Genomic DNA, 13138 nt, shown 5'->3' with positions numbered 1-13138 from the left:
CGGAGGTCGAAGGAACATTTACTTTTCTAAAAAATTGATTTTGTGAGTCATTTTAAAAAAAATAAATAACTGAAGTCAGTTACTAACACTGTCATTAGCAACATTTGAATATTATGGAGTATACAGATTTGGTTAGTAATCATAGTGCTTCTGTTTTAAATTTAAGAAGTGTTCTCGCACTCCCATTATTTGCATGTTTACATTAGGTTTGTGTTTATAATATTGGAATTTATTCCCGTCTGTTACAAACATTGTAACATGTTTATGCGAATGATACAATACAAACGCACACAATTTCTTTTTATTAACAAATATTTTGAGGAAAGTTTAAAAAGTGGCTACAGTACAATCAACCAAACTATTGTTTGACTTAGCCTTTTAAAGTGTCAAATATGGTTCAGTAATATGCCAATTCACGTTATTTTTTAAATTGTAAGCAAATCTTCAAGCACGTATTTTTCTTACAATTTTTATTTGTTATGTAGTGATTCTGGCAAACACCCAACAAAGCTTTTTCTGCTAAAACATGACTTCTAAATTTATAAATTGTTTTTACAGTTCAACGACCTTAAAATAAAATAAAAAATATGTGTATGATCCTTTTAGTTTTGCCCATCGCAGTTTTGTTATCACTCCATGGCACAAGCACAATCCATAAAAATAATGGTTCTTGGACTGCATGTCTTTCACTCGTATTTTTGTGAATTAGGTTTTAGTTTGATAAAAAAGTTTGTGACAAAAAAAGGATTATCTTCGTCACTCTCTTTAAATAAGCATTTATTTGTGAAACTGTTGCACCCATAATTTTCTTTGCCGCATTGTTTGCTGGAGATGGTTTAAATGTAAGTCAGGTAACTTTCAACAATTGCTGATATTAGATTCCATTCAGTCTCAGCGAGTAGAGGAACAAACAACAAACATCAAGAGCTCTAGAGATGGGAGTTACGATTCCAGCCCAACCCCTGAATGCCCTCAAGTGACTAGGCCCAAGCTTTGCATCAAGGTGGAATTTGAGAGCGCATGAGAAGAAAATAGCTCTTCTCCTAATATGGGAAGAACATTAAAGCAACATAAAGAAGGTATCAGGAAAGACTACTGCTAGCGCTAAATTAAAAAGCAAACCAAGCCGATATCAAGCGCCCTTCCCGTTGAGCTAAGGAAAACAACAGCTACATTGCCACTAGCAACTTAAACTAGCTGTTCACAACAAAAGGGGCAAGAACAAAGAAGGAAGGAAAAAGAGGATGAAAAAATAGGGATAGACAGATAAGAAGCAAGAGGCGGTAGAACGAAAGAAGTTACCACTCTGTGTCTCACCATTTGCCACATTAGCACCAATGCGTGCAGTGATAGAGGATGCGAAACAAGAGCCCCAGGTCAACTTACTTGTTGAAGCTCGGCAATATGTTGTGACCAGGCCTTTAAATTGGGAATTGTAGACCTCTACCATAATTGGAAGCATTACAACAACACCTTGACGACCACCGGCTAGTGATAGTGTCCGCCAACGGGCTAACTAAGGTGTCCAAAGCCCAATGGAGAAATGCAATAAATGCTATATGCCATCATGTGGAAAAATACGGAGAATGCCCAGTATCACTGGCAATGCTGATCTGCAACTGCTTGGAGCGGCAAACCGCAATCAAATTCCAGTCAAATATCCACAACATAGTTTCTCACTTCATCAACCCAGATGGAATGCAAGATAACGAAGCAGAGGGCAGTTCAATCCACTTGACCACGTACAATGATTATTCATGTCTTCCCCATAGATGGAACCGCCTTACAAGGGCTAAAGGAAACTCAAATTGTCTAAGACTTTTCATTTGGCTCTGAAACCCTTTTTCGAGCACATGCTAGATAACTCCAGATGTGATCCAGAACTAATTCTAAACGAAAACTACTCAATAATCTCACGAGAAACGACTAAAGGTCACTAAAATAAAAGAGTAACTTTTGGCCCATTGGGACTTATTTTTTGTGGAAACATTATGTACACTAGTACTCTCAATAAAATAGGTACAATTCTAACCTCATAGAATGATTACAATTGAAATATGTAGATAGCACATAATTGCCTGCTAGAGAAAGCCTGATTTAGGCAACTGGGCAGAATTTGACTCGGGTACTTCAGTTATGTTACTCTGACTCGTATGGACCTTTTGAGTAACAACCTCACATTTAAATAACTTAACCATTTGTTCATCGGCAAATGGTTGAACACGGCTCGAAACAAAATCAGTCAACAATTGCCAACTTTGCATTCACCTTAGCAAGATATAGTTTTCAAAGACGTTTCGCGTTAATCAATGTTAATTCATTATACATACATTTATGTAACATTACATGTTAGCTTTCAAATTGTATAAATGAAACATATTCAGACTATTAACTACTATGTGACTCAAGATAATTAGGACCACAGAGTGGCAGTAATATTGTGATATATTCTATTTTTTAGTACCAGGTGTGGCCTTTGATCATATAAAAGGATACACATTGCTTTATAAATCAGAACTAAGTACATAAATGTATGACTAAATCATCAGAATATCTACCTTCGTTAATGACTCATCAATAAATTAATGAAGTGGCAATGAAATTTTACAAAACTGCAGTTATTAATTGCTCCATTTGGAGAATACAGTGACATTTTGTTGTCTGGGGTTTTCTTTGCTACCTTTCGCTAGATAAATGACTAGTACCTAAATACAGAATTCTAGAATTATACAATTCATGGTTTGCTTTAATACATACTTTCAGATATAGGTGATGGAAACGTCTTCCTGGAAGATGGTCAATACACGCCTCAGAAAGGAAAAACGTAATCAAACAGTTAATTGAGTGAAAACTGAATTATACCGATTCTATTTGTATTCATATTGGTATCTTTAATATTTTTTATCCAACATGCCCGTTTTAACTTTATAATTTTCTCTCATGCATTGTTTGTTTATTGCGTGTAAAATAACTTGAATGATCACAGCTGGCAACAATGCGAATATGGCTAGAACTTGGCTTGTATTAAAGTTACAACAAAAACACTCTTTTATAGAACCTTATAACTAAGAAGATTGAAGGTGTGTTGGAGAAAGGTTTCTGAATTAAATCATTTTATTACTGGTAATTAGTCCTTCTTTTTGTGACTAGAGTACAATCAATACAACATCATCAACTTGTTTTGGGAACATTTGTCAAAGAAATCTTTGACACACACAATACACAAGCAAGCAGTGGAAACAGTTATAATAAGTAGAAGTCTCTGGCTTTTTGTCATCATCCCGACCCATGATGGACTCTTTCTGATTGTTATGCGTGCAATGTTGATTTTGTTACATTCAATATTTTGATCCTTTTTACTTGTTTACGCCATTGCTTTTGTACGTTTTGACTTGTTTTTTGATCTGTTATAAAGGTTTAATGAATTTAGAGTTTTAAATCTAGAGCAGTTCTGTTGTTTTTAAAATGATACTTCTTTCTGCCAGGTGGGGTGGGTGGGTGTGGGGGATGTCCCATTAGACTGCTGGGTTGCAGTATACATGTGTAGACTGTATAGTTAAGGGAAATCAAGTGAAATCAAGTTAAATAAACGTATCTCTTTTACCACTATATAAAAATACCTCGCTTATAAAGAGAAACAATCAAACCAAAGTGCGTTGACTCAAACTTACAAAAGCATGTTGCTCAGGTCCATGAATCTTGTGCATATAATATAATACATTATGATGAAGGAACACACTGTAGTGGTGTCAGTGTACGGGACCAGAAATTAATATATATATACGAGATAGGCTCTTCTTGTAAAAACTCGCTGAAAATTGGTATTTTTATCTAAGATACAACATATGGTCTAATGATTGTTGCTTTCCAATGACATCAGATTTTGTGTAGATTCACTTCTACAGGATTCATGTAATTTGAATCATACATGATTCAGTGTTGTCTAAGCATGACAATATTGATAAATTTTCTGTTTGGTATGAAGTCTTTTTTTTCTACTGTAGAAATTACACTTGGATCGATAGTTCTTACAGGCATTTTTCTGAGTTTCCGCCAGGTATACTGGTTTCACATTTACTTTCAAATACGAGAACTGTTACCCGAATATGTTACTCTATGCTTGTGAACAGTCGTTTAATGCAGCCAACAATACCATGCATCTGAAATGGTTAGACGTAATCTTTGGAGACTAAAAAAGTAAAGAAACAATCAAATATATATAATTTACAACAATATTTATCGATAAATCATATCAGTGGACGTTGCTATTTAATACACGAATTATGTAACTGAAGAACAAATTCTTGACTGTTGATTTTGTTTTAGTAAAATTCAAACTAGTTTAAAAAATGATAATTTTGAACTAAATAAATATAATGAGGCAACATATCGTTATGCAAGATAGCAACCGAGGAAGGTACATAAAAGTTAAAGAATTCAATAATGTGTTTTTTGTTTATTAGATTGTCAAGTTCGAAACATGAGTTACAAAGTTATAATGTTTAAAGTCTACTCAATAGTTAAAAAGAAGATATTATTGTTAACCGAGCAAGATTTTGAGATGCATGACAACATTGTCCAAACTTTTCAATGTTATATCACATATTCAGAAATTAAATTAGACTGTTGGTGGTTGTGATGATATAGTTTAATACCTAGTGTTATAGTTATAAATATGGGGGTAGTAATACATTAAAACAATAAGCTAATCAAGTCATCTGATTTACTTTAACTATACACACTGAATTGAAAAAAAGAACCAATATTTTATTCCAATAGCTGATGGGGAGTTTATAAAATTACATGGAAGAAACAGCGAAATAAATGTGAGTAATATTATGTAGTTAAAAAGTGGACAAATATGAAATAAGTTTAATGAAACAAAAGACTAGAAGGAAAAACAATAATGTTAATTAAACGTGTAATGTTTTGTAAACAGTGCATTTTTATCCAATGACTTTTGCTGCAGTATCAATGTTTTAAGAATAGGGTTCCCACGCTACCGAGAAATTGGGAAAAAGTCGGAAGAAATTATATTTTTTCCCCGACCGTGAAATTTCCTTGAATTTCACAAATAATGATGAAAGTCAGGAAAAGACCTGGGAATTATCTGCCACCACTTGACGCCTGAAACAATTACCTAATTGAGTCATAACTAAACTGATTGTGAGTTAAATTTATTGAGTTCTAACCAAAATATTATTGGAGGGTGCAGTATGGATCATTTGGGTGCTTGCAATAGACATATATGCTGAGTCAATCCTAAGGCTGACTGGATTAGATTTGTCTAGTAGACTTTTATTTTCACAGTCAGCTCAATATCCGTATCTTTCCTTACATCGAAGGTATGAAAACCAGGTTAGCATCATAAGAGGCCAACATGGTGGTGGCAAAGGGTAGCCGCTTACCGGATATCCTAGCAAACTTAAACGTTGTTAAATCAAGTCATACATGCATGAAATCGATATGAAAATTACTTATTTTCTCAGAAATTGCGAGTATTAAAATCGTTATGTCTTTAATCTGCTGAAAGACAATATAAAACTACGGCGCTGATGAAATGTGACCTTGCATTTGCATTGCTAGGGTAATCTGGTCATATTCCAACCACTGATGTTGTTGACATGAGATCAACAACTTCATTATTGAAGCCGACTACTGTGTACCTAAAAACGATATGGGAAGCAGTCAGTTAGGCTTCTTGCAACAAGTTTCATTATTCATAAAGCATGTAATCTGAGTTTTTATTACTGAAAAGTGACTTTATTATGACTGTATACGCAGGGGGTAAATCCAGCCGTGTTGTGGCTTATTCCAATCTCTGGTATGTGTAATTTTGACCACCATGTACACTGTACTTTTGGACTTGTGATAGAATAGAATTTTTAGGACTACTTTGGATTTAATTCACAATACAATTCTTGTTAAATTTTCACTTTGTATTCTAGGGAAATAAATTATTTGTTGAATTTTACTAAATTTGATAGTTTTCATTCTTCTCTGTTTCTTACTTTAAGACCATATATTCGTAACACTTAATAGATCATGAATCCCGGAATACTGATACTGCTTTCTGCCACCAGATAAGTTGAAGATGTTACCATGAGTTTTCTTTTTCCATGTCAGCAGTTTTAACCACTTCATGAGGGTATTTCCTCTTTCGCTCTTTTCATTCACCTACTTTCTTATAGACATTAAGTGATGCGTCCATGTCAGATTAATCAGTATCATCTATCTTTATCATTGGTATGTCAAACCAGTTGTTATGATTGTGAAAGTTTATATATTCATGGTAGCCATTGTCCGCAGGATTTGTTAGAATTGACTATATTACATTTGGAGACAGTTATTGCCATTCTTTGGCTCGTTTGCTACTACCAACTCTGGTAGTTCTATATTTGTGCTTCCTCTAATAGTTTGGTATTATCTTCTTGAATTTTAAGTGATCTATTTTTAAAAATACCCAGTTTGCATTTACACACACATGTGTATATATATATATATATATATATATATATATATATATATATATATATATATATATATATATATAATTGTGCTAATATTACACTTTCTACAACAACAAATAAATATTTTTGAGTATTTCAGAAATGACGATACAGCTGAAATTAATTTAGCAAAAGCACACAAAAAACCCAAACTGTCATTGTTTTCCAGAATGTTGGTACTCTAACAAAATCATAATTATTGGTATTATAATAAATATTGAAACATTATAATTCTGTACAAATATGAGCTTGTGTTTCATATCAAAATCAAGTTCAACAAAAGCGTCTAAAATTTGTCTATCACAAGGTCTCAAAGCAGTTTAAAGAATCAAAAATGTTTTGGACAGTTTTATGTAATAGATATTTAAAAAATATTTGACACCATTAAAATAACCAGTTCTACTTAATGGATCTGAAACTTGGCATATTGAATATGCTCCAGAAATGGAATCTGTTTAATGATACATTGAATACAACATATAGGAATGAACTGTTTATTGCAATTATTTCTGTCATTTTTGATGAATGTGGAATATGCATCGGATATCACTTGTAAATTAAAATGTGTAAAATATTGGAAGAAAACTGTTTGCATGCTACAACTTTCTGTTTTCAAATGCTTCTGATTAGGCATGCATAGTTTGCAAAATTGGTGATGTAACTAGTAATTACCTAGTAATGTTTAAATGACATCAGACTCTTCCTTAAAGATGTTGTGTGGTAAGATATCTAATTGCACCAGAATATATATATATATATATATATATATATATATATATATATATATATATATATATATATATATATATATATATATATTGTAGTCAGTATAAGTTATTTGAAACATACAAAATTTGACATTAGATGTGCTGTTTAGTTTTAGGAAAAAACTCACCATATGAGTGAAATATGTCAAAAAACCTGAATCTTCAGTATATTGAATTTGAATAAAAAAATTTGGGTACTTGTGTCATTTTTTTCATTTAATTGACTAGGCTGTTTATAACATGGTTCAGTACATTACACTATCAGGTTCTGTGGACCCCAATCATCATGTTATATCAGGATCACGCTGTATAATTTTTATGTATATATGTCCATCACATTCTGTTTAAGATGAAAATGCCTCAGTCCTTCAACAGTTAAATTCCTAACTGTCTAAAAAGTAAATAGGTTTCATGATTTCCTATTCTCAGTATTTTTATTCCATGCTTTTGAATTAAGAATCCAGTTATTTAAGAACTTATCGTACTATGTGCTTGAGTTACTCTGTAACATTACCTGTATTGTATTATTAATCAGAGGCCTGGAACATTAAATTAATGTTCAGTTCTTTGCCATTTAAGAAAATCGACCCATTTTTCAATGCCTGCCTTCCACTCCCTGACAATTAATTGTGGCATAGTTGCTAGAATGAAAGAACAATGTATCCAAACATTAAAAAAAATCTAAAACCTGACTTCAAAAAAGTTCAGTTTAAAGATGAATGGTTTCTTTGTCTACTAAACCAACTTATCCAGGTATAATATAATTTTAATTTCTGATTATCATGTAGACTGTTTATACTCGCATATAAGTTTGAGTCAAACTGCAAACAACAAAGACCCTGATCTGCCATAGCATAATCCACCTGCAGATCTGGGTCTTTTTTGTTTGTTCTACTGTTAACTCCTAACAAACTGCACAGACCCAGATCTGCTGGTGCATGATGGGATGGTAGATCTGAGTCTATGCAGTTTGCAGTTGGACTCATCTTGTAAGTCAGTATATATGGTACTCACAAATTGACAGATGTGGTAACTGGTAATGAGATGTATAGAGGACAGCTTTATTGTATCATGCCATCACTTTAAGTCAGGTTTCAATAGCAGTCTGAAATATGCTCACAGTTGAATTTTATATCAAAGACAGATTTTAAAATTAACTTCTCCATCACAATGTTACTCGGGTATTGGTGCAGTTATTGGCTTGTCCAAAGTGAACATGCAGATATTGACCAGATGCTGGTTCTTTGAAGCACATGCCAATATATAGGCTATACTTTTCTGAAGAAGTAGTTGATATTGGCATTGGCCTTGAAAACGGTGTAACTATCAACATGAATTTTTTTGTGTAATTAGCTCAGTTTTTCTAATATTATTAAATGTACCATGACCTTAATTATCTTTTTGGGTACTGCAAGCCACAGGAAAAGTAAGTCATTGAACAACATTTCATGCAGGAATGATAGTGTTCTTGAAAATGTATCTCCCACATCGGACACTCTTATACTGTAGTACATTCAGGAAACCTGATGGTTCTTTAATCTTAAAGATGCTAACCTTGATTGCTAAAATGGTCACACTTTATCTGATGATAGTCATAAAAATCATGGCGTATTGAATATGTTGCTATCAAAGTTTACTTTTCGTTTGTGTATTGAAAGTCAAAAAGTCAAAGATACAGTCTGTAAACAGTTGTTTTATTAACATGCAAACTATAGTTCAGTGTTTAAATTCACCTAAACTGTCATACTCAGCATTTTCGATGTATTTTCTTCAAGTTTGATTGGCTATTTGTCAGGAGGGTGGTGATTGGTAGAAAATATGTATGCATCATACGACTTTCATTAAATATTTCCTTATTGCATAGAGTAGATTAATAATCTAGAAATCAAAAGTGTATAGTCAAAATTATGAATTTCTAGCTTCTACATTGTAAATATCATGTTCATTTTGTAAATGTTTCAGAGAAGCTGTAAACAAATTAGTCACCCAAAGAAAAAATAAGATATCCGATACTTTAATATAGCTACATGCGGATGACACAGGATGTGATGAGTATTACTTAGTGTTCTGTTTAATTCTTAACAGCCCATAATAGCAGCACCGTGAAAGTTGAGCCACAGGATTTAGTGGTCAGTCAAGGAAGCGTGATCCGATTAGAGTGCTTGACGGATTCAACACCGAAGCCTATTTATATCTGGGAGAAAGTCAATGGCCTGCTGCCACCGCAGGACAGGTAACTGATTTTTTTTCTCTGACCTATATGATTTGACTGTAAATTTTCTTTGGCTGGACTTCATCTACACAATGATGCAGTCTAGGTGGATAGGGGCTAGTATGGCTGATACATGTCATATATCCTCAGCATCAGACTCTGGAAACTAAATGAGAATTTATAAGTATTTACATGAAGATGACAAGACCCAGCATACAAAGCGTTTCAATTTCATGTTAGGCAGTGTTATCATTAAAAATGTTACATTCCAAATGACACTTTTTTAGATGTGAAAGTTATAATTTGATTGGTGAATGGAATGGTCAGTGTAACATAAACTGTATCATTGTCTAATCTATGCCATGTCAGAGATTTAGCTTAAATGCAGATTGGCTGTCTATATTGACTATCTGTATAAGCAGATTGGCTGTCTGTATTGACTATCTGTATAAGCAGATTGGCTGTCTGTATTGACTATCTGTATAAGCAGATTGGCTGTCTGTATTGACTATCTGTATAAGCAGATTGGCTGTCTATATTGACTATCTGTATAAGCAGATTGGCTGTCTGTATTGACTATCTGTATAAGCAGATTGGCTGTCTGTATTGACTATCTGTATAAACAGATTGGCTGTCTGTATTGACTATCTGTATAAGCAGATTGGCTGTCTGTATTGACTATCTGTATAAGCAGATTGGCTGTCTGTATTGACTATCTGTATAAGCAGATTGGCTGTCTATAGAGACTATCCATATACACAGATTAACTGTTTGTTGTCATTTATATTTAATTTAATTGTCTGTTAATGTAAAAAAAAAAAAAAATTCATTACATGTTATTGTAATGTAACTTTGTTTGCTGGACTTGACCTTGTCCAAAACTGAGTTCATTTCTGCTGGACCTGATTGTCTTTTTTTTAAATTTTTTATTTCATTTATGTTAAAGAACTAAAAATAGCTTCATTATACTCTATGTGGATGAGCTTATTAACCAAATTATTATTCAGTTAAACAAGAAGTGGTAAATATGTTGATTAGGGTCAGGGTTTTGGAGATTCCCACGTGAAGGTTAAAGGTTATTGTGTTGTAAGTAAACAAAGCTCTTTAGACATGGAGACAGCATGACATAGCAGCATCTCTTGTAAATGGAGACACCAAGACATATTGTAGAATCTCTTGTCCATGGAGACCGCAAGACATATATTAGTATCTCTTGTCATGGAGACAATGAGACATAGCATCACCTGTCCAGTGAAGACAGCAAGACATATAGTAGCATGTCTTGTCCATGGAGGCAGCAAGACATTTTGTAGCATCTCTTGTAAATGGAGACAGCAAGACATATAGTAGCATCTCTTGTAAATGGAGAAAGCAAGATATATAGTAGAATCTCTTGTCATGGAGACAGAAAGACATATAGTAAAATCTCTTGTCCATGCAGACAGCAAGACATAGAGCAACATCTCTTGTCCATGGGGACAGCAAGACATAGTAGAATCTCTTTTCCAGGGAGACAGCAAGACATCGCAGCATCTCTTGTAAATGGAGACAGCAAGACATATTAGAATCTCATGTTCATGGAGACAGCAAGATATAATTAGTAGTATCTCTTGTATATGGAGATGGCAAGACATATAGTAAAATCTCTTGTCCAGTGAAGGCAGCAAGAAATACAGATCTCTTGTCATGGAGACAGCAAGACATATAGTAGTATCTCTTGTCCATGGAGACAGCAAGACATATATTAGCATCTCTTGTCCACAGAGAGAGCAAGACATATAGTAGCATCTTTTGTAAATGGAGAGAGCAAGACATATAGTAGAATCTCTTGTCATGGAGACAGCAAGACTTAGCATCACCTTTCCAGTGAAGACAGCAAGACATATAGTAGCATCTCCTATCCACAGGGACAGCAAGAAACATAGTACCATATCTTGTCCATGGAGACTGCAAGAAATATAGTAGTATCTCTTGTTTATGGAAATGGCAAGACATATAATGGAATCGTTTGCCCAGTGAAGGCATCAAGACATACAGTAGCATCACTTGTCATGGAGACAGCAAGACAATTAATAGTACAGAAGAACCTGACTTGAAAGACTACCTATTTTGCCAGAAAAGTATGGTCTCTAAAGACAGGTGGTCTCTCATAACAGGTCACAATGCTATATAATCAGAAAAAAATTCGTTGAGAATGTGGTCTCTCATGACAGGTGGTCTCACATAGCAGTGGTCTTTCAAAACAGGTTTTTTCTGTATCTCTTGGCATGAAGACATGAAGACATTAGTAGCACCTCTTGTCCATGGAGACAGCAAGACATATAGTAGTATCTCTTGTCATGAAGACAGCAAGACATATGGTAGCATCTCTTGTCCATGGAGACAGCATGACATATTAGCATATCTTGTCCATGGCGACAGCAAGACATGTATTAGTATCTTTTGTCAATGGAGAGAGAAAGATATATAGTAACATCTCTTATCATGGAGACAGTAGTGCATATCTTAGTATCATTTGTCCAGTGGAGACACTGTTATCTTTAATTATCACCAGATTTAATGGCACAAGAAACCATTTCTCAAAATTAGTATACAGTGGCATGAAAACACAATTGTTCATAGACTCTGCCACTCTTTAGCTTAGAAGGTTTTACAGAATCATGTATGTGCTGAACAGAATTGGAGATGACTTTGAAATTGTAGAAATACAGTTTTTTGTCCCTAAAAATGTTTATATACATCATTAAATCATGTTACATTAATGTTTCTAGTCGAGCAGAAAATAAATAATGGAAAAATCAGTGTATATTTATTAATTTCATTACATGAGTTATTTAATGTTATATTTTAGGGTTGTTAACATTGAAGGAGTTCTGCAGATTTACAATGTGCAACCTGAAGATGAGGGTCAGTACTATTGCAAAGTGGCCCAGGGTCTGGGAGAGGAGGAGTCCAGAGTTGCCTTTAGTTGGATATCAAGCCACAAAATCAATGTGACCATTACAAGTAAGTTGCAAGGAAATGGCTGTAACATGTGGTAGTGTAGGTGGTGGGATGTACTGGGAGGATGGATGTTGTTTTAGATTATAAATATTTAACCTTACCAAATGAAATAATTAAATGGAGAATTTCGATGCTGAGAAAGTAAAACAAAGTTATTTTTTCCTGATTAGAAAAATTTGCCAGAAATTTTCCCATGTGCAAAATTCAGATCTGCTCTTCTCTGTTGGATAGAACTGAGTAAAATATTCATGGTGCCCAGCTGCAGAGTACAGTTTACCTTTAAATAACAGCAGCCTGCATTTAATATGAGATATATGATAGTTTTAGAGTTTGATTTTAAGTCTTGTCCAGTTGGGCATTTTCAAGTAGTTTTGCCAAGGGACAAGTAGTTTTACGAAGACAGTTGTCCCTTTGGACGAGTGTGTCCAAGTGGCATACCAGTTAATCGATAAATAACTCATTAATGTGAAATACTGGTACATGCACAGTAGCAAGTTATAAAACAATAAGACAAACAAAAGTTTGAACTTATATATTTTATTTTATATAGCATTTTATCACATGCCCACTATTTGGCAAGGTGTATTGTGCATAACCTACCTAGTCTGTCTCTCTATCTCTCTGTCCATTAACTTGTCTTTTTCCAC

At 33.9% G+C, this 13138-nt stretch overlaps 1 protein-coding gene across 1 annotated transcript in view; it reads left to right on the top strand.

Annotated features, from left to right (window-relative positions):
- Positions 1-13138, top strand: part of LOC149803586 (protogenin B-like) — a 180835-nt gene that overhangs the window by 35075 nt on the left and 132622 nt on the right. The window contains exons 3-4 of the mRNA XM_089953334.1: positions 9362-9509; positions 12340-12494. Of these exons, the coding sequence (XP_089809460.1) occupies positions 9362-9509; positions 12340-12494 (303 nt within the window). The remainder of the gene's footprint in view (positions 1-9361; positions 9510-12339; positions 12495-13138) is intronic.

The sequence above is a fragment of the Sinohyriopsis cumingii genome, chromosome 3 (genome assembly GCF_028554795.1).
Source record: "Sinohyriopsis cumingii isolate HCF-2022 chromosome 3, ASM2855479v2, whole genome shotgun sequence".
Lineage (NCBI taxonomy): Eukaryota > Metazoa > Mollusca > Bivalvia > Unionida > Unionidae > Sinohyriopsis > Sinohyriopsis cumingii.
Note: the sequence above shows the minus strand (reverse complement) of the source record. Positions and strands in the feature narration are given on the sequence as shown.